Source organism: Astatotilapia calliptera, chromosome 18, assembly GCF_964374335.1.
Source record: "Astatotilapia calliptera chromosome 18, fAstCal68.1, whole genome shotgun sequence".
NCBI classification, from domain to species: Eukaryota; Metazoa; Chordata; class Actinopteri; order Cichliformes; family Cichlidae; genus Astatotilapia; species Astatotilapia calliptera.
Window position 1 is genome coordinate 25,228,581 of NC_137439.1, and position 22,139 is coordinate 25,250,719.

A 22,139-nucleotide genomic window follows, 5' to 3' on the forward strand; every position below is an offset into this window, starting at 1 on the left:
CCAGCAGCACTGATTGATGCTAGTCCTCTGTCACACACACACACATTCGATTGCAAAAAAAGCACAGTGGCAATTAAATTATAAGAATTGAGTGAGAAAGCTGAGCTCGAGTTACAGTAGAAGAAGCATTTGTAGTGCTGTGGTGTTATGCAGACCATGGATCCGCATGATGTACACAAAAACTCACGACTGCTCTTCCTCCTGGCAAACACACACATACACACACAATCCTCCCATTGTTTAGGAAATCCCCCTTGTGCTCACTCAATTAGCACCCCCTTCGCCATACCAGCACCATGAGCACACACACACACACACACACACACACTCCATTTGTTCTCTCAGTCACTCCATCCCCAAGCTGCCATAGCAACCCTCACAGCGAGGTTGCCCACATCAATGGGACTCAATCCCCAGACTCATCCGGCAGCCTGTGTTTCTGATAACCCCCCCCCCCCCCCCCCCAAATCTCAGGCATGAGGCAGCAGCATTTCCCCAGAGTCCTTGTGGAGGTAAACACTTTCGGGCAGCATCTGCTCACTCACTCACCGTGTGTCACAGACACCTGTGCAGCTTGAGTGCGCAAGGCACCCAAATCACCACGACCACAACAGCTGATAATTCAGGTTTTTAATAGAAGCCCCTCCCCAGCAACAAAAATGCTAGAGCTTCTCATCCAAATCTTTTTACAATTACACACATTGTATTCATCTGCTAGGCCCTAGCATGTTGGAATGACACGTGCCATTCAGAAACTGAATGAAGTACAAGTCATGTCACACACGTGAACTGGTGTTAACTTTAGGGTTAGGCACAGTATTACACTTTGCAAGAGAACAGATCATCACACGGGGGAGCAGAACAAGTCAGGAAAGACATTCACAGTTTAGATCTAGTTAGTCATTTGGGCTTCATCATAATGCGATCAGAATTTTAAACTATGTCATCAGAGTTCATCAAGTCGAGATCAAGACTCGAGTCAAAACATTATCATATGACATCCCCATGGTTGTACTCCACACTAACAAAGAATAATCATGAGACATGGACTGGTTTGAACCCCTTATGACCTCACTCACAGCAACAAAATAACAGATCAAAGCATCAAACAGTACAAAATTAGACATTTTTGTGTTTATTACAGTTAAATCTAATACTTTTTCCAGCTCTTGTTGCCAATCGAGAGGTATATAATCGACTAATTGGAAGCATAGAATTAACATTAAACACTTAACTCCAGTCAAATTCCCACATACAGAAAAACAAACACATACAATTCGTTTTTTGTTCTAGTCATATTTAAATCTCTGAATACAGCCACTGAATATAATTTGTTGATCACACAGTAATTAATTTAAAAAAATAAAATAAAAAAAAGGCATCATGTATGACTTTACGAGGTCAACGTTCAGATTTAAAATTGGGAGGCAGCTGCTGCAAAAGTGAAACATTAAGCTGCACATATCGGATCTGGGCTTCCTTTTGTGCAGTCTGAGGTGTCATGAACAGAGGCTCATGTGTGAATCTGGGATGAACGCTTTTAACTCTATAGCTGCTGATGAACATTTGGCATGCGGTTGCTATGGCGACCTCATGATTTTTAAAAAGCTGTAAAAGGTGGTCGTCAGCACCCCCATGTGGGAAAATGTAAAAATCGTATTTCCACTGCGGAAAAAAAAAAAAATACCGACTGAAATATGAAGCAGCACCAGTGACGTCCATCCTGGAATGAATGAAATGTGCTTGTAAACCAGCTGCTGTGTGCAAGAAGAGGAAATCAAGTCAGGGAACAGCAACTCCTGTTTGTGGACAGCAATTCAAGGCTGTGGCTGGGGAATCCTTTGGCTTGGATCTGACCTGCACTGCTGTGTGAAGTTAGTACAAGCGTGCCTTCAACTGTATTAATCAGTGCTGCAGCATCATGTCAGTGCATTTGTCCTTTAGCTTTACATTAGAGGGGCACTTGGAGAGTGTATCCTATGACAAGATCAATGCCCTGCTGCGGTCCAGAACGGTTTCCTTCCTTAACTGTGCTACACCTCTTCAACAAGTTTCTAAAAACGAAGCTAGGTAGATTATGTGCAAACTTGCAGACAAACAAGTGGCTGTGAAAACAGATCTTGGAAAAATAAAAAAAAATCTGCTGTCATGTTCCCTAGGACGACTAAGTAACTGCTGGCAACGATGTTTTCCTTACATAAAAAAAAAAAAAATTAACAAAAATCATCGGTTTACTTTCAAATGTCATCAGATCTGACATCCCCATCCTTCATGGTCACCCCATGGACTCTCCGTGTGTGTGCTTCAAGTGTCAAGGCTTGTTGTACCAATTCATGGAGCGCCGCAGAGCTCTCTCCCAGCTCTGGAGGATGGGGACGTACTCCCCGTTTGGGCTGCCGGTGCACTCCTTGTCTGCACATCGGGGCAAAAACTCATCGTCTGCACTCTGCAGCTTTTTCAGCTCCTCGCGCGTCCTCCAGAAACCTGCGTACAACACCGACACAAATATAAATGCAGAATCTAGCACCGCATAAGGTACGCTGTGGTGCAAAAAGAGCAATAAATGCTGGACAAATGAGCTAATTATCTACATCACTGTGGACTGATCCACTTAAAAGCCATGTTCCTCATGATTCATTTTATTTTTCAGTCGTCAGCACCACCTGCTTCTGGCCTGTTATGAAACAGCCACAACAAATCAGCCATATTTTCTGGTTGATTTGATTAAATGCTGACTAATATATAACAATCTAATTACATAATGTGAATAATTAAATGGAAAACAGGTTATGTAACAAACAGCAAGGCTTTTTGCCTCTCCTGCCAGAGTCAGCAGGAATAAAAATAGGACTTTTGATCAAAACTTTTCAAATGGGCCTGTCAGGAGCTGTAATATTTTTAGAGAAAAACCACAGTGAAAGTAAGACCAGTGTGTCAGAGCATGATAGATCACTCCGTTTGTGCTCAACGTCATTTCTAAGACATCTTATCTTCACACGGCCGTGAATCAAATGCTCCTTCAAAACATTCGACTACAGTGCAAATATTTGTTCTGTTTAAATATTTATTTCCATACCGACTTCAAGTCCAGCGACAAAAGCAGCCCCGAGACATGACATCTCATGGTGCTGGGGTCTGGCTATCTTTTTACCAAACAAGTCTGAGGTCAGCTGCATGACGAAGTCATTGGAGGAAACACCACCGTCCACCCTGAGAGAGAAAGGAGCCGAGCACTCAATTAGATTTTCCTTCACTTTACTGTAACAGTATCAGGGAAACATAAAGCCATAATGCAAAGTCAATAAAGAAATGAACTGCATGAGTGGAGGCAGAGAACACAAGAGTCTATTCTGTTACGCCCAGTTTGTTGGCTAAAAGACAAACACTAAAATAAAATATCAAACGGGTGTCTGGTCTCTGTATGAGTTAAATGCCAACACAGAGTTTTTATTGCATGTACAGTTACTACCTTCAGACTGACGAGTTAAAAGAAGTACTGTACCTTATCTTTGTGATGGGAATACAGGTTTCTCTTAACATTGTCTCATACAGCTGCTTATTTCTGGAACAGAATGTAAATAAGCATGAATGAGAATAAACAGTAAAGCAATAAGGAAACTAGAGTGCTGTGCAATAGTCTTGAGCCACCCTCATTTCACTACGTTGGACTCGAAAACTAGGAAATTGGTGCAATCATACATGAGAATACAGCTCTTAAGGCAAAAGAAGAGTTTGTACAATCCCAGCGTGATTGCAAGTCTGACCACCGTTAATCTTCAACACAATTTTTAATCTCTTTAAACACTCTTCAGGAACAGTTCTCCACAAATAAATAAATGGTAAATGGCCTGTATTTATATAGCACTTTACTAGTCCCTAAGGACCCCAAAGTGCTTTACATATCCAGTCATTCACCCATTCACACACACATTCACACACAGGTGATGGCAAGCTACATTGTAGCCACAGCCACCCTGGGGCGCACTGACAGAGGCGAGGCTGCCGGACGCTGGCGCCACCGAGCCCTCTGACCACCACCAGTAGGCAACGGGTGAAGTGTCTTGCCCAAGGACACAACGACCGAGACTGTCCAAGCCGGGGCTCGAACCGGCAACCTTCCGATTACAAGGCGAACTCCCAAGTGTTAAGGATCATTATCAGGTTAGAAAATGAAGCCACTGAGGCTTTCCAGATTTTTGAAATTCAGCCCCAAACCATGACACAGTCTCTCCTGTGTTTTACAGATGGCTGTGGACACTCACCTCTCTCCTGAACTCCTTCATACATTTGGAACCAAAAATGCCAAATTTGCATTCATCACTCCATCGGACCTGTTGTGGCTGATTTTTACTCCAGTACTTGTGTAATTTGGCCTACCTCAGCCTTTCTTCCTTTTTGAAAATATTTTTTTCTCATGTCTTCAGGACATGACTTTCAGATACACTGTATCTGCTAGATAGTTATTAGGTCGAACATTTCTTATTCTGTCCTCCACTTATCCAGTTTCCTCAACATTTCTAAGGATATACTTGCGCACTCTTCCAAAATATGCCAAGGTTTCAGCTAATAGCTCTTTGGGAGTTATTGTGTGGTGCAAAAATATTTGATGCCAATATAAGAAGTGTGTTATTTAACATTTTCATAGATTTTTCTACAGAAATTGAAAAAGATTACCCGTTTTTGTGACCAGCTGCTACTAACAAAGTTGTCTGCTATGAGTAGACACAACACTGGTTCCTCCCTTGAGTTAGGTGCCTTTTTAATACTTGAATGATTTACAGATCAGTTTTAAGCAGCTTACCAAAAACTCCAAACACGGCTAAAAATGGTCGGGTACAAGGACAGGACTGAGAAGGAGTTAAAAAAAAACAAAGTTTTTCAATAAAAAAAACTTTGAAACTTGCTCTTTGCTCTTGGAAGCAAAAATATTTACCAAATGAGTGATAGCTCAAGACTTTTGCACAGTATTTAATCTTTTGAAAATACCTCACCTGAAGGCGACTGACTCCAGAATGGCCCGGACCAGGTGGCGTTTAGTAGTAGATGGTTTTAGGCCCATGAAGGAAGCGCATGCTTTTGGATCATTCAGAGGAGCCTTTAATAAAACATTTACACCAACAGTTAATAAACTGCAGTCGTTAAAGAAAGGATGAAAGAAAAAAAAGGTCTCTAAACGGTCTTTGTGTCTTAAAGTCAAGCTCAAAAATTGTTGGTCAGCAGACGTGCTGTTACGCAGCTCCTGCAGGGTTACTGTCGAAAAGTAGCTTTTGCGTGTCTAACTATAAGCATTTAGCATCCAGCATAAACACTTACAAGGGCGAGTTCACAATGGAGGGCAGCAAAAAAAAAAAAGAGACACCATGTTACAGAGAGATAAATAAAATAAAGAAATGAATGAGTGTTGAGTTAAAAGAAACTACACGTAATAAGAAACACACGCTTACAGCAGAAAAACAAAAAGTGCACAGACCTGCAGGCCGCTGAAGGAAGGAACAAAACACACTCCATCTGAATCACTGACACTGTAAGCCATGGTGCTGGTCTCTCTGACATCAGAGAAGAGCTCTGAAACAGCACACACACAGGTGTCACACACAATCCCTGGTTCTGTCCGTCACTGCCACGCTCAGTGTTCAGTGTGGAAGAGGAAAACCGACTATGATTTAAAGATGGATGAATTAGTCCTGCGTGGTGTTTTCACACTATACGCCTCACTGCTCACCCAGCTTCTGTGCCCATTTGATGGCGGTCCCTGTGTCGGCTGCATTTCCCTCTGCCAGGTACACCACCTCTGAGCCGATCTTCCACCCCACAAGAGGATACAGACCTGTAAAGAGAGGTCAGAGGTTATGATTAGCCTGAATGGGTGAATATGAATGTATGTGTGGACTCTTTACCTGCTACAGATGTATGTGGTTTGCTCCCAGTGTTTATGTCCATGAAGGTGCCTGTTCCCATGGTGATCTTCACATCACCAACATCAAAGCAGCACTCTCCAAACATGGCTGCCTGTTGGTCTGCCATCTAAGGCACATGGACAGAGGAGATAATTGAAAGTTTTGATGACAATGAATGTTGAAAACTTGCAATTAAGGGAAGTGAAGTAGAGTGCAGGGATGACGTGCAATCAGCTGCTGATTAGCTAACTTTGCAAGACATCTTTGTTACAACATAATGGTGGTGAAATCCCAGGTTTAAGCAGTTAGAGGTTTGCAATGCAGACAAGAGATTGTGTGACGGTCAGATGTTGACTCACCACTGACATGATAGGAATGGGCACGCCAAAGATGGATGGGTCTGTGGAACCAAAGTCATGGCTGTGGTGTCAAGACAAGAAACCGGAGAAATCAGACACAATGCATCACGATGCTTCCTTCTCTCACCCCAAGCGGTCGTGGCTGGGGCCGCCCCTCCCTGAGCCTGGCTCTGCTGGAGGTTTCTTCTCGTTAGAAAGGAGTTTTCCCTTCCCACTGTCTCTAAAATGCTTGCTCATGGGGGGAGGGGTCATATGATTGCTGGGGTTTTCTCTCTATGTACTATTGTAGGGTCTACCTTACAATATAAATCACCCTGAGGTGACTGTTGTTGTGATTTAAATCAAATTGAATTGAATCGTCTCACAGTCTCTTTCAGAGCTTTACTCTAAAGGCAAACTGAAGGCAAAGGACATAACGAGATGCTCCGCTTTATGCTTACTGTATATTGCAAAGGTTGGGTTTAATTGAATCTTTAATTATAACTCTCTAACTAACATATTGAAGTGACTGTTGACAGTGTACATTTTCAGTCAGTGCATTTGAACTTTAATGTATACATTTTTCTTATGCACACACATGTTTGCTTCCACCATCTGCAAGAAAGCAAACATGTGAGTCACATTAAATGTGATCATGTGGGATTGTGGCACACACTCAGTGTTTCTCAAGAAAAATCTTTTAGAGAAAAAACAGAAACAAAATGAACACAATCTCTTTTCCCCCACTTCCTTGCATATTATAACACTGTGCATGGATAAAAGTTGGGACCCATTGATCTATATATAAATAGGTATAAAAAGAAGGACTCTTGGATTCTCTGCCAAAGTCAGCGTCTCATATGGAACCGCATTAAACATTGATAGTGAGTATCAATAAAGGAAGAACCTGTCTCCACAAAGTTTCATTAAATTTAGACAGATAGACTTTGAATCAAACAAAAAGACAAACAATAACAAAAACAAGCATGTCTCAGACTCAGCAGGGACATAAAAAAAACATAGAATACAAAGACAAATGTGATCATGTTTATTAATATGAGCGACTTTTGCTAAAACATGAACAAACTGGAAGCGAATGGTCCACTCACCCTGTATTTTCTACTTTGGGGAAAATAGAGAGCGGCAGGGACACAAGAGAGGAAAGAAACCCACTCCAGCACATCTATGAAACAAGTCACATTACAGGGATATAAAAAGACAAACTCAAACCAACCACAGAATAAACAGTAAATAATTATGACTGACACCAGACCTGATAAGAGTCGAAAATCCCTGTTGAACTGGCATTAGAGTAATCGGTGGCATGCAGGTGTCCTGAAACAGATTAGGAGATGCATATAATCATTCTCTAAAAGAAAGGTTAATTAACAAAAAACTCGAGCTGCTTGTCACTTTTCCAAATCTCCTCCCCAGGAGTGAGCCGAAACATTCCTGAGGAATTTCAGCCAATCAGTGACTCAGTAGGATTGATAAGACAAAGGACATTCTGTCTGGGGATTATTATCCTGTTAGGAACTGTACAAAAATCACAGTTCACTGCACAAATCTTATATTACTGAACTTGTTTTAGATGTCACTGAGTTCAAGAGACTAAACGAGAATAGCTAGAAAAAAAACTCTCCCCTGAAAGGAAAGAAAAAAAGAAAAAGTGTTTTTAGTCTAGGCTTACTCGATGTCTGGGAAACCAAGCTAAACAATGCAAACCCACCTTTTGTGAGTTTAAACAGGAGCCAGCTGTCTATTGTCCCAAAGCAGCAGTAACCTTCATCTATTGCTTGACAAACCTGAAAGAAGAAAGAAACACGACGAGGCTGAAAACAGAAGAATGCTGTGGGCCATCTAATACTGAGGCTTCTCCTTTCCTTTTTTATTAATCAACTCTTTGGTTCATAAGGGCATCAACACAAGTTTATTTTTACATAAATAAAAACCTCCCTCCTGGGGCGTAGCATGTTTGTGTTTCTTAAGAGGGACAAGCTGGGAGCGAGGGTTCTGCGCAGCATCTCAAGCGTAATTTATGTTCCTGTAAATGTGTCAGTCTGCGTACACGTTTCTGTTCGGACAGCGAGACCTGAAGGCTTTTCTCCCATCACAGCCGTGCTCCCATGCAGTCCTCCAAAATCCTAACTGCATGTCGCTGGATGCTGAATGCTGATTGGTTGATAAGTGGGCCAGAGCAGGAAAGCGGAGTACACCGGGAACGGGAGAAGCATAAAAAAAACAACCAAACGAACAAACACACAAAAAAACGTAAAAAAAATAATAATACAGAAGCTTTGAGAGTGGCTGCAGTGGACTCTTTGTTTGACTTCAGCGCTTTGTATATTTGAACCTTGCTCTTCCCTGCAGGTGGCTGACGGACCACAAACAGCACACAGCAATCAGCCCACAAACCAGTTATACCACATACTTTGTATTCTGCCTCCATTAACAACAGAGTTCTCTGTAGGTAGACGGGCCATCCCCTGATTGGCGGTGGACTGTGAACATGCAAAGCATAAATTCCGCTTTAGCCGAGCTGTCCTCGGACTTTACTCTTCTGGACAGAAATCTCTGATGTGTCCTCAATCTGCTGGAGCCACTCATCCACTTTTAGGGTTATAGCTCCTGATGCTGGTGTTACCACTGGGACCATTTTGAACTGTATCTTCCACATCTGGTCCAGTTGTTCCTTCAGCCACTGGCACTTCTCTGTTTATCTCAGAATCTGGTGCTTAGGGTTTGCTCTTCTGCCACCATTATCAGAGCTTCTGTGCTGTCCTTAAAGCCAACATTTTTCTAGCCCCTGCTGGGATTTCTTGATGTCAGCCACTTCCTCTACCTGTCGATGGTACATCCCAATGCAGGCTTTTGGTCTTTTACAATGCTTCCTCCTCCTTTCCCTCACCATCATCTTTCTTCAACTGCCTGAAGTATTCTTCATCTCAAGTGGAACCATCTTCCTAACCTACTCATGCATCCTCCGTCACAGTCTAATCCTTGCCTCACCTCTTTCCGCTACTTGCACAGCCTCAGGGTGTCAGATTTTGGGTGGAGACCTCCGTCCATTGTGAGCAGGTTTTTTGTGTCTTGACATATCAGTGTATCTCCTCCTGTTTAATATTACAGTTGAGTATTAAATGACTTGTCTTAGATCTTCATTGTGGAACCCAAAGGACTGTGGGTACTTGTAGCTGTTCTATGTGCTTGTCATCCTGCATTCTCGAAAACCTTTTGGTGTGGATCACCTTCCCACACTCTGACACCACTGAGTCACACTTATTCAGGCTGAGGATCAATGAGTCAATGTCTCACTCATGCCGGTTGTACAGCTTGATGTTATCCATGCACAGGAGATAGCTGATTATTACTCCACAAATCTACTTTGAATATGTATTAAAAATACATACAGACTAGTGGTTGGAAAATCCTTTACAAATGGTAAATAGTTATTTATTCTCTTATACTGATGGTAGCAACTGTAAGAGTCTAACCCTAACCCTTAATAGTAATGAATGATTTGTTATATTCCGTCAAATATGAGGGAACTTCAACTTTTCAGTGCATTCACTGTTCCTGAATTCATCGTTTAGTTGTGATTTTTCACACATAAACGAATTGTTTGATTGCAATTAAACAGTGGCCCACATTGTTCCCAGTTGTTATGCATGCAAATGTGTGCAACTGTGTTACTCTACTTTTGAGCACAAGCCCGTTAGTTAACCCTTCCTCGCACCTGTTTGTAATGTGTCAAGACCCAGACGAGGCGAAAAGTGACATGCTGAGTGGAGAAGACGATGAGACTTGCTGCAAGCAACCGTTTCTGCCTGGTAACAAAGTAGAGGACCTTCATTGCACCATGGATTGCCTGAGATTTTTGTAAAAACAAACAAACAAATAAGATGGATAAACAAAAAGCACATCCAGCACTGGTTGAAAAGAATTTTGAGTTTACATGGGAACATCATATTTATTTGAAATTTTTTCCTGCCTTTGCCTTTTAAAGTCCAATCTATTGACTAAAGATCATGAAAGATAGAAATGGGGAGCAGCCTCACTTTCATGGTGCAGGATCTGTTCCAGGACTTCACCAGGTCTGCAGCTCTCTGATCCTGCCAGCTGATGAAGTTGTGGAAAGGAACCCCAGTTCTCCTGTCAAAGCGGAGGAGGAGATGAGAAACAAGCTAGAGGAAAAGCCAGCGTAGGGCATGAATTATTCAAAGATGTGCTAAAGTAGGTATGTGAGCAAAGCTATTCACCTGTCCCATGTTGTGAAGGTACTGCGCTGAGTGGAGATCCCAAGGGCCTCTACCTGGTGCATTTGTATTCCTGCATCTATATGATCAGGACAGCAACACGAGCACAAAACGGTTAGGCAGAGAAAAAGAAGGACAAGGATCGTTTTTCTAAAAAAATTCCAACATAAGACATTCACATTGCAGTAAATGATTAAAAAAAAGAACAATTAAAAAAAATCTAAAAGCCAAGTGTGCTTAACTGGAATATCAGTATATGATCTTTCGCACGCAATTTTCTCTTTGACAACAAAACTAAATGAACTATGGGAAACTTCGGTAGCGTTTTATCTATTATGCTTGTATTACAACATGCCTAGAAATGGTTACAAAGCCATTTCTAAGGCTTTGGGACTCACTGAACCACAGTGATAGCCATTATCCACGAGATTTCCAAGGTACCCTGACCTAGTGCAACAATGGCAAATAAAAGAGTTTATCTTTAGATTCAAGTGTGACCAATATACAAAAAACCTTAGAAATCAGGAAGGGGACAAACACTTTTTCATGGCACATCTCCGGATTGACATAAAAGTAGGAATTGGAGCAGATGTACCTTGCACGGCTCCTTTAACCACAGAGATAAACCCTTTCCACAGGTCATCTGGGTCCATCTCCACATGTCCTACCTCTGGATAGAGGAGCACAACCTGGGGAAAGATCAAGTTTGTGTGGATGCTGCATTTAATTTACCAAGTAGGTGGTTTATGTGAGGAATTAAAAAGGCAGAACAGATGAATACCTTTGTAGAGCATGATCCTCGGATCTTTGCCTCCTTGTCATAGACGTGGCATCTGATTGACGTTGTGCCCACGTCCACCGACAAAATGTAGCTTTCCTTCTTGAAACCGTTCCTGTGGCTCCCCATTGTGGGAAAGTGTGTCCTATTTTGTCTCAGTGCTGTCCCACGCCATTTGTGATCAACTCATTGTGGTCTTGTGTACAACCTGAATTGCTCGTTTAATCCGATAGTAGCTTATCTGCACCGGGTTTCGTGTTGGGACTGTAACTCCACCTTTGGACTCGGGTTCCAGTTCAGCCTGTTTGAGTCAACAGATTGCTACAGCATGATTTTCCAGCAGAGCAAACATTCGCATCACAAATTTTTGTAGCTAAAAGTGAAAATGGGTCCAAAGTTTGGCTGGAGCCGAAATGCTTTTCACAAGTTCACCAAACTCAAAAGTTAAGCTAGGGCTAACTGGCTAGAAGACATTTAAATAGTAATTAGCTTCCAAAAACATCCCCAAATCTGTCTAACCGCTTTATTCTAACCTTCTCTGTTTCCGGGATCTACTCCCCTCACCGTGCGGTAGCGCAAACGGTAGTCTAATTATCAGCAAGGAATAACGAAAGTAGTAGTCGTAAAACCGCGTAAACTTACCCGAAAGCGTGTTTCTGTGCGGGCATCCGTAGAGTACATCGTACGCATGCGCAGTACTCAAGTCCGGTAGCATGTGGATGTTTTCATCCTAGCACGCGTGTATGGTTCTGACTGACGCTACAATTGTTTCAGCCTGTGATTTTGTGCTATTTAAAGGTTTAATATGGCAAAAACAGACGTAAGAGTTATACCGCATTTGTGCAACTTACACAAACAGGCTTTGATGTGATAATAATGCATTGTGTTAAGCGTTTATATCACGTTGTTTTTTGGGGTCAGTGCGAACTCAGGAGCTAGCAGTCGGTTAACTTGTGAATTATCATAATTAAAATTGTACAAAACATGAGTCTGATTATAGTCGAGTACTCGGATATAATACCGTTATTACATTAGAAAGGCCAGCTATTTAGGGAAGAGTTAATTTTTCTGTCTTTAATGATAAAAATGCTAAAAGTAACACGAACATCTCTGCCGTTAGCACAGTGTTTTGTCAGACATCGCAAAGGAATTTACAGACTTCAAGTTGGGTTTTTGGTAAACGTAAATGGTAAATCGTTCACTGAAACTGTTGTGTTTGTTTCAGGCTACGAGACGGAGAAAAAAACAGAGCAAAGTTGTACAAGAGGACACAGCTGACACTGGCAAGTAAATCCCTATTAATATGTAGAAATTCACAGTAAACATAACTGTTTGAGCTGAATAATGTTAGTAACTATAAGTCCTTCAATCTTTATGATCTCAGCGGACACTTTACAAGGTACAACTGGCGTATAGTTTTGCCTGCACAACTAACTTACTGTTTTGTGGCACAGATCCAACAAGGCGATAGATACATTGCTCAGAGATTTTAGTCCATATTGATATGACAGCATCACGCAGTTGCTGCAGTTAGTTGCACAGTTGATGTGAATCTCCTGTTCTACAACATCCCAAAGATGCTCTTTTGGATTGAGAACTGGTGACTGTGGAGGCCATTTGGGGAGTGCAATGAAATTACTGTCATGTTTAAGAAAGCAGTTTGAGATGATTTGAGCTTTGTGACATGGTTTGTTATGCTGCTGACAGCAGCCATCAAAAGATGGATACACTGTGGTCATAAAGAGATGGACATGACCAGAACAATATTCAAGTAGGCTGTGGTGTTTAAACAGTCCTCTGGTACTGGTACCAAAGTGTGCCAAGAAATTATCCCCAACAACATTAAACTACCACCCGCAGCCGGAAATTGTTGATACAAGGGAGGATGGAGCCATGCTTTCATGTTGTTTATGTCAAACTCCGTCCTTTCCACCTAACTGTTGCTGCAGAAATAGAGATTCATCAGACCAGGCAATGTTTTTCTTACTTCTATTTTTCATTTTTGGTGAGCTTGTAGCCTCAGTTTCCTGTTGTTAGCTGACAGGAGTGATACCCAGTGTGGTCTTCTGCTGTTGTAGTCCATCTGCTCCAAGTGTCAAGATGTTGTGCTTTCAGAGGTGCTCGTCAGCATTTTCCTGGTTATAACAACTGACTATTTGTGTTAATGTTGCCATCTTATTATCTTAAATCAGTCTGGCCATTTTCCTCTGACCTCTGACCCCAACAAGGAATTTTGACGCAGAGAACTGCCGCCTACAGATATTTTCTTTTTCAGACCATTTTCTGTAATCATAGTGATGATTATGTGGGAAATTAATAATTAATCAGCAGTTTCCACTCAGATCCACCCATCTGGCATGAGCAATCATGCGACATTCAAAGTCACTTAAACTTCAAGTTAAGATGACTTTACGTTTCCCAATTCTGGTGCTCGGTTTGAATTTGAGGGGCGATCGTGGCTCAAGAGCTGGGAGTTCGCCTTGTAATCGGAAGGTTGCCGGTTTGAGCCCCGGCTTGGACAGTCTCGGTCGTTGTGTCCTTGGGCAAGACACTTCACCCATTGCCTACTGGTGGTGGTCAGAGGGCCCGGTGGCACCAGTGTCCGGCAGCCTCGCCTCTGTCAGTGCGCCCCAGGGTGGCTGTGGCTACAATGTAGCTGCCATCACCAGTGTGTGAATGTGTGTGTGGATGGTTCAAGGTTCAAGGTTCTTTATTTGTCACATGCATAGTTATACAAGTATAACACACAGTGAAATGTAACCGGAGCGGAGCGGTCAGGAAGGCGTCTGGACGTGGCCGCGCCATCTTGTTATCATGGGTGGATGACTGGATATTGTTACGGATTCAATATATTGGGGATGGATACAAGAGGAAAAGCCAAAAGAACAACACTGGTCCAGCCGGGTTGAGTCAAACGATGATTTTAATGATCACACGCGTGGGAGATGGACACCGTACGCAGACAGCATCAGATCTCAAAATGGTGGAGCATTGATCAAACTCCTATAGTCTCTAGTGGCCCCCACCTAATCATAAAAGCCTAAACATTCACATTCTTTCTCTCACACAGCGCCTAAGCTACGACCTTGGCTCCCTGTTTATCTGCTCCTGCTGAGATGGGGCAGAAAACTCCAGTATGTTCTGTTCTCTTCTAATCAGACAAATAAGGCGATGACTTTCTGCGAACAGTATTTCTTATAACTCAGCAGTATAATGCATCATAAAACAATATCATTCATTCACAATAAATCAGCAGTCTAATGTAATGCAAATCAGTTTAACAAATGCAATAGTTATCACCTTCTTCTAATTCAGGAGAATAATGCAAACTAAAACTACATAATAATTCACAATCTTTAATTAGGGGTCTAACATGGCATAAAATAATATTATAATCCCACAATATGTAAAGCGCTTTGGGGTCCTTAGGGACTAGTAAAGCGCTATATAAATACAGGCCATTTACCATTTCAGCAGGACATCTGGATCATGTCCACCTGCCTAAATTCAACAGCGGTGCTGCCATTGTAATATTTGATTAGATATTTAGTGGACAGTTGGGCAGGTGTACCCACTGAGGTGGCCAGTGAGTTACTGTCACACAGGGTGTCTGCACTTGAGCTGTGTGAGTAATTAAAATATCTTTTCAGATCGTCAGACGGACACTGTGATAAAAGTTAAAGGAAATGCCCCCACAGTAACTGTATCCTGGAAGAAGAAGAATGAGGAAGGAGAGGATGATGACACACAAACGACACTTGATGCAAGCGATCAGATGACTGCCGAAAAGATGACTGGTTGTGGTAAGGATGTTCACTGGATGTTACTGCTGCATGACCAAAATCTTTCAATATCCTTTCTCCTCTGAAGTGTGCATGTGTAATAATATAAAATAATAAAGTCTATCTGTTGCATTTCATACAAGATTTTTAGAGCGCTGCTTCCGATATGAAACACGAACCCCTTCCACTGATGTCACAAAAGATCCAGTCACAACAGTTAATTTACAGCATCTTTAAATGATGGCAGGTCTGCTTTTACTAGATGAAGAGACCCCAATCGACCCCAGCCTTTGTCAAAGTATTTTCAAAGACATAAATATTATTCTTCAAATGATAAAAGCTATTGCATGCTATAAAATTGTGATAACAGGCGTTTAAGACCAAACCCTCCAGAGACCATGAAGCCTTAGCTGGCAGAAGTAGTTGTGTTTTATTGGCTGTGGCTCAGGAGGTAAAGCGGGTCGTCTGCTAATCATAAAGTTGGCGGTTCACTGCCTGCCTCCTCTGGTTTTCATGTCGGAAGTGTCCTTGGGTTGGATACTGAACCCTAAGTAGCCCACACTGCATCCATTCACCCAGTAACCGTGTGTGTGTTACTGGGTGAATGAGGCTTTTGGTAAAAAATGTTCTTAGAGTGCAGTTAAAGTAGAAAAGTCCATTTAACATCTGTAATACTTTCTGTCCTGTGCAGTAAATGGGAAACAAAAAGCAGTTAAGAATCACCCATCCAAGAAATCTAAGGTGAACAACGATGGTGAGGACTCATCTTTATCTTGTACATTACCTCGTATTCCTGGAGAGGCTTCGCCTTCACATGTTTCATCCCTTTATTCTTCTTTAGGATTTCGTATTTGTGTTGGCAACCTGAACAAAACTAAAACCTATCAAGAAGTCAACGTGTCACTAGAAAAATACTTCATGTCGCAAAGCCTTCTGTTTCAAGACTTTCAATTAGCCCAATCCAGGTGAGTGTTTCTGTTTGTTTCTTTGTTTATGTGATTTGTTTTTTTCATGTTAAGTCCTCTAAAAGGTGTGATGAAAAACCTCTTTGCCTGTGAAAGCAACAAATGTGCCTGATCTGAATTTAACGGTCTTCTCCTGCACTGTGGGACAAATTCCAGTGTTATTTTTAGGTTGCTGTGAAAGTCCTGTGTGACTTCTTGGAAACGTATTTGCATTCTCAAAACTGACCTAAAATTTGCACAATATTCATCTTTTGTGTTAATGTAACTTAACAGTTTTGCTGACGGTCATTGCTCATAAAGGGAGCCGACTTTTTGGTTAAATCACAAAGACAAAAATGTTCAGCATGTAGCTGCTGTGTTAAATCTAAGCTGTAAGTTCATGGATAAGGAGAAAGGCGGTTCGTCCTGAGCTGTGTCAAGGAGAGCGGTGATGATCAGTGAGCAGCAGTATGGCTTCATGCTGAGAAAGAGCACTACAGATGTGGTGTTTGCTTTGACAGGCTGACAGTTGAGAGTGCATTATAACTTGTCAGGTTAACAAGTTGCATATTTAACACTTCATAAAAGCCCCCAAAAATTAGCAATGTGGAAAATGAAAGTATGCACAAGAAAAACATCAAAACCTTTTCTTTGCCCCTCCTAAAAAATATTTTCTGTGTTTTGTAAATTTTGCTGCTAGATGAAATAACTGATATGAATGTGTGCTGTTGTAGGAAACATGCTTTTCTAGATTTGGCCACCGAAATGGACTTGACGAAAGCGTTGGCGTTAAATGGAGAGATCCTTCTCGATAAGCCAATGAAAATCACCAAAGTAAAGATCACAAGTGAGGACAAGGCGAAGGTGAACGCACGCTCACTGGACAAAAAAGGTAAAATAGTACTGTTAATTGATATCAGACATGACGTTTCAGACATGAGTTTTTCATGGTTGTTTATTCTTAAATAATCTTCATTTGGTTCTTATTTAGTTTATTTAATTTTTCTTGCAACATTTCCTTAGTTGTTGGTTTAATTTGCTGTTTTTATTAAGAGTTTTATTGTCTCATAATTTCCTCTTTGCCTGACTTCTGCATCTTTCCTTTATGTCAAGTTTACTGTTGTCTTTGTTTTGCTGTTTAGTTACAGTTCTCACTTCCTGTTTCTTTTTGATAGTCACTTCTTTTGTTTAGCATCTACGTCCTTTGAAAAATTCCTGATAATTTGCAGCTGTGTTTAGTTGCCTTCCTGTTCCCCTTTCCCTCATTACTGTCTGTGTTTTTATAGTTTCTCTCTGTCATTATATTAATGCTGCTATCCTGTATATATTGTACATACTATTGTTTGAGTACTTACGATTGGTTTTTTTGTACTTTTTATATTTTACATTTATATTTATTATTGAAACTTGCACCAAGGGAGTGGCACTCCAATTTCGTTGTACTCTGTACAATGACAATAAAGGCTATTCTATTCTATTCTATTCTATTCTATTCTATTCTCTCCTCTTGGTTGCTTGTTGTCTCATTGTGCCATATAGCGTTAAATGAGAGGACTCAAATACACTCTCTGCAGACAGACTTAGGCTACGTCCACACGTACCCGGCTATTTTTGAAAACGCAGATTTTTCTATGCGTTTGCGCCTTCTGTCCACATGTAAACGGCGTTTTCGGTCACTGAAAACTGAGATTTTTAAAAACTCCTGCCAGGGTGGATATTTTCGAAACCCAGTTTTTGCATTTACGTGTGGACGAGGTAAATGGAGAAAACGCAGCGTCAAAGGTGTGCGCATTTTTTGACGTCACACTGTGCGTCACGTTATTGTTTCGGTGAAATGAATATATACAATGGCGGACGTAGACAAAATACAGTTAATTTTACTCTCTGCAGTGTTTAAATGCTTACATATGCATACACATTCTGCTTCTATGCGCCATCTTTGTTTACGCTTTCCCACCCAGGCTTATTGACTTCTGATTGGCCAACATTTCTACACGGATAGGAATATAGCGCCACCTGCTGCTTTGGCATGTTCCTAGCAGCGTTTTCCTTCATTTCTGCGTTTACGTGTGGATAGGATTATTTTTTAAAACGAAAACAGAAAATCTCCGTTTTCAAAAATACCCGTGTACGTGTGGACGTAGCCTTAGTAAAAAGAAAGCACCGCTGTATTGGTGAGGTGGGTTGTCCAAAGAAAATGACAACATCCTCACAAATTCCATCAAAGAAAAAAGTAAACTTAATCCAAAAATCAGGACTCAAATTACTAAAGGAATAGAAGATGAAAAAATAAATAAACAAGAATACAAAGTCCATAAGCTGAAAAACCTTGACCAAAACCCAGGACGATGGCGGTTACCACATTTTCTATCTCTTGCAGTAAATGGTAAAAGGAAGGCAGAAACCGTCATTGAGGATTCCCCATCAAAGAAAGCAAAGCGCATCAATGATGGTATGAACTCATTACTGCTTGTCTTGTAAGATATCCAGTGATCCTGAAGACGCCTTTACACATCTCGCTGCTTTATTCCTCTTTAGGATTTTGTCTTTTCGTTGGAAACCTCAACAGCTCTAAAAATTCTGAAGAACTGAAAGAGTCACTAGAAAAATATCTCATGTCACAAAATCTTCTGTTCAAAGACATCAGATTGGACCAATCCAGGTGAGTATGTTTTCTTAATTTATGCTTTATTTTTTTATTTTCATTTTATTTATTTATTTATTGCTGCTACATAAAGTACATAAAGTGATTTTCTGCTGTTACAGGAAACATGCATTTGTAGATTTGCTCTCAGAAATGGACCTGACTAAAGCCTTGGCATCAAATGGGGAGGTGCTGCTCGATAAACCAATGAAGATCGCCAAAGCAAAGATCAAAAGTGCAAAAAAAGTGAAGGTGAAATCTCCTGAACTAAAAAAGCAAGGTAAAAATGACCAAATAGATTTGTTTAATGTGCGTTGATTAAATTAATGAACTTCTTATCGAACTTTAAGAATGTGCATTTGTCACATAGTATAAGAGATGGATCTGGCCTCTGGTAGTGAAAAACCAATGTGGAAGTTCCTTGAGCCTTCCAGTCCTATAGGAATCTGTGGCAATGGTCATTAGCAGGAACCTTTGTAAACACTTTCTTATTGAGTTTAAAATATAAAACATTGTGAGGATCAAAATAGTAATATAAGCTTTATATATTTAAAAAAAGTGGAACTTTCCTGTATTTTTGCAGCCAGAGATGCCAGATGTTTGTTTGTAAAGAACTTGCCTTACAACATAACGAAGGAAGACATTCTGAAGGTCTTCCACAAGGCCATCGCCATCCGGTTTCCTGGTGGAACTGAAGGCCCAACCCAAGGGTGAGAGTTTTGAACAGGAAGTTGTCAGATGAGGAAGTCATTCATTACTTGTTTATGCTTTGAAAGGGGGACCTATTATGCTTTCATGTTAGAATGGTGGAAGTTTATATTAAAGCTGAGATTCTAATGATGAGGTCATAATGTGTACAAGTAATCCCTGTGAGCTAAAAGTTGAAGCTTGAATCTGCTTTAAACTCGTAGTATGATGACGCCACCAAGAGGGGATATCCTTATATGGTCCTCTTGCAATGGCTATGGCAAAAGCCCCACCCACCTGCTGTTTAATCCTTTTGTTTATGACGAAGAGCCAATCAGAACCAGGTTAGCATAAAGGCTGTTAGTGAATGCGCTAAGGCTTAGTATTAGATCATTAATGGTATTTTTAAAAGGGAATCAGGCAAAGCTTTCTACGAGAGTTCAAAGAGATAACATTAAAGATATTAAGCTGAAAATTAATATAATAGGTGCATTTTTAAAGATTGTTTATAACAAGTGAAATGTCTTTATTTTTCAACAGAATTGCCTTTTTGGAGTTCAAAAACACAAGCATTGCTAGGAAGGTACAGAAGCAAAAACAAGGAGTGACGATCCAAAAGAGGGTTTTGATTTTGAACTGTGTAGGAGAAAAAGGTGCTTGTAGAGTCACTAAAGCTGATGTGGAAAACAAAAGGAAAAAAGGTAAGTGAAATCAGTGAAGCTGTTTGAATATTCTTTTTTAGTAAATTTAATGTGGACTTTGCATGTTCTGACCTCCTTACAGATAAAAAGGCCTTGCAGTCATCCCAAAATATTGAGGCCGGCAAAAAAGAAGCCAAAGAAGAATCATGTGAAAAGCCAGAGAAAGCAAAGGGTATCATCTCATTATCTTGATGTTTTCAGATTGGCTGCTTGATTGCAGAAGTGTGGCGTTTGTGATGTCAGTTTGAGTAAAACAGCGGCGTTAAATTATTAAATGTTTCTTTTCTAGTCCTGTCAAAAACACTGATCGTCATGGGCCTCGCTGAGAAGACGAGTCCAGAGATGCTCAAAAGTGTCTTTGAAGGAGCCGTCAACGCAAGAGTCACTGTAAATAAGAAAGACGTTTCAAAGAGGTCTGTAGTGCGAAGCTGTCTCTTTACTGTGTTAACTGCTTAAACTGAGTTCACGATTCTCACTTGGATGCATTTTACATTTCATTTTCGTCAGGTTCGGCTTTGTGAACTTTGGCAGCGATGAAAGTTGCAAAGCTGCTAAAGAGGCTATGGAGGACTGCGAGCTAGATGGCTGCAAAGTGACTATCGCTTATGCATATCCCAAGGGTAAAAAAAGTCGGCGCGCCTAAGGAGGCTTGGAGGGGGATCCCGATGGAAAGTCTGCAGGTCTGTAAGCTGGCAAAGAAGGAAGAAAGTTGACAGGTGGAAGAGCGAGGACAGGAGGAAAGACGTAACCTACTGCCTCATAAAATGCTCATTATGGAGAGGTCAGCAGACTATAGTGTAGACTGTGTGATCACACACAGAGGGATGAAGTCCCCTTTAGCTTCACTGTAGCGCTTTACTGTCTTTTACTTCATTGTTTTGTTTTTGTTTTGCTTCTTTGCTCAAACCCTGAATTAAATCCACTGTAGTCCACAGAGTTTTTCTTCTTGTTTGTTAGTGAGTACAACTCGATGATGCTATTTTCACTTTGGGTTAGATTTTCTACACCGACATGAAAAGTATGTAAAGAATAATGTACCTAATTCAATTCCAGTACCAAAAAAGTTGGGCCACTGTGTAAAATGTAAGCAAAAAAATAAAATCCAGTGATTTTCAAATCTCGTAAATCTATATTTTATTCAGAGTAGAACAATTCAGTTCATTTTTATTTTTATATATCGCCAAATAACAACACAGAAAAAGAACATAGAAAACCTGTCAAATATTTAAACTGAAGACATTTATCATTTTAAGAAAGAAAAATCTGTTTGAGTTTGACGGCAGCAACGTGACACGTTCGTGTTTACCACTGTGTAGCATCCCGTCTTCTTTAAGCAACAGCGCATAAACATCTGGGAACTGAGGAGACCAGCTGCTGAATTTGGGAGAAGAATGTCGTCCTATTGTTGTCTCGGTGATTGTAGCTGCTCAACAGGCCAGTCCAGATCGTCACTATGGAGCTGCGCTGCTGTAATAGATGCAGCACGCGCTTTAACATTATCCTGCTTAAGTATGCAAGACTTTCCCTGAAAAACACGTCTTCTGGATTGGAGCATATGTTGCTCTAATACCTGTATATAGCTTTCAGCATTGATGGTGCTTTTCCTGATGTGCAATCTGGCAGTTCCAGAGCACTAATGCACCCCCATACCATCAGAGCTGAACTTAGCTGAGAGAAGACGACAGTAGTGCCGCCTGAGGTCCATTCGCAGATGGTGTATTATAGTTTGCACACACACAGATTTCTCCAGATTATTTTGAAGATATTATGTACTGTAGATGATGAGATATTTAAAGAATAGAGAATTTCAGAACGGTGAACCTCTGCCCGTCTTTACGTCTGAGAACTTACTGACCTGCTGCTGATTAACACAATTCATTTTAAATTGTTCCTCCAGGTGTTTCTTTTTAGTACCGCTTAATCTTTTAGCCTCTTGTTGCCCTGTTCCAACGCTTTTAAAACATAAAACTCCCATAAAATTCAAAATGACATCATTTTGCACTTGGTGCTCACTATGGACCGACTTTGTTTCAGACAATCATTCTGTGCGTCCTTCTGATGATCTGATGACTTTTGCAGGTTTTAACAAGCGCTGTGCTCGCTGCTGGGTTT

At 40.9% G+C, this 22,139-nt stretch overlaps 2 protein-coding genes across 3 annotated transcripts; one reads left to right on the top strand and one right to left on the bottom strand.

The window, feature by feature from the left end:
• Positions 1-615: 615 nt before the first annotated feature.
• On the bottom strand, positions 616-12,023 carry gk5 (glycerol kinase 5). The gene is made up of 17 exons (XM_026149732.2): positions 11,912-12,023; positions 11,273-11,570; positions 11,087-11,180; positions 10,495-10,570; positions 10,294-10,387; positions 9,972-10,103; positions 7,965-8,040; positions 7,509-7,570; positions 7,345-7,418; positions 6,257-6,317; positions 5,898-6,024; positions 5,723-5,827; positions 5,471-5,565; positions 4,992-5,095; positions 3,503-3,562; positions 3,077-3,210; positions 616-2,484 (listed from the first exon to the last, which is right to left on the bottom strand). Exons 2-17 carry the CDS (start codon positions 11,396-11,398, stop codon positions 2,312-2,314), a joined length of 1,593 nt encoding a protein of 530 aa, XP_026005517.1. The 5' UTR covers positions 11,399-11,570; positions 11,912-12,023; the 3' UTR covers positions 616-2,311.
• On the top strand, positions 11,135-21,144 carry LOC113010594 (nucleolin-like). 2 transcript variants are annotated; one of them, XM_026149734.2, is made up of 14 exons: positions 11,135-11,226; positions 12,495-12,552; positions 14,920-15,072; positions 15,743-15,805; positions 15,893-16,016; positions 16,730-16,887; positions 18,376-18,447; positions 18,534-18,657; positions 18,762-18,919; positions 19,223-19,349; positions 19,867-20,027; positions 20,110-20,199; positions 20,317-20,440; positions 20,535-21,144. In XM_026149734.2, exons 1-14 carry the CDS (start codon positions 11,206-11,208, stop codon positions 20,668-20,670), a joined length of 1,569 nt encoding a protein of 522 aa, XP_026005519.2. In that variant the 5' UTR covers positions 11,135-11,205; the 3' UTR covers positions 20,671-21,144. The 2 variants fall into 2 exon arrangements, with proteins under 2 accessions (XP_026005519.2, XP_026005520.2); XM_026149735.2 differs by lacking the exon at positions 11,135-11,226 and adding an exon at positions 11,950-12,089.
• The last annotated feature ends 995 nt before the right edge of the window (positions 21,145-22,139 follow it).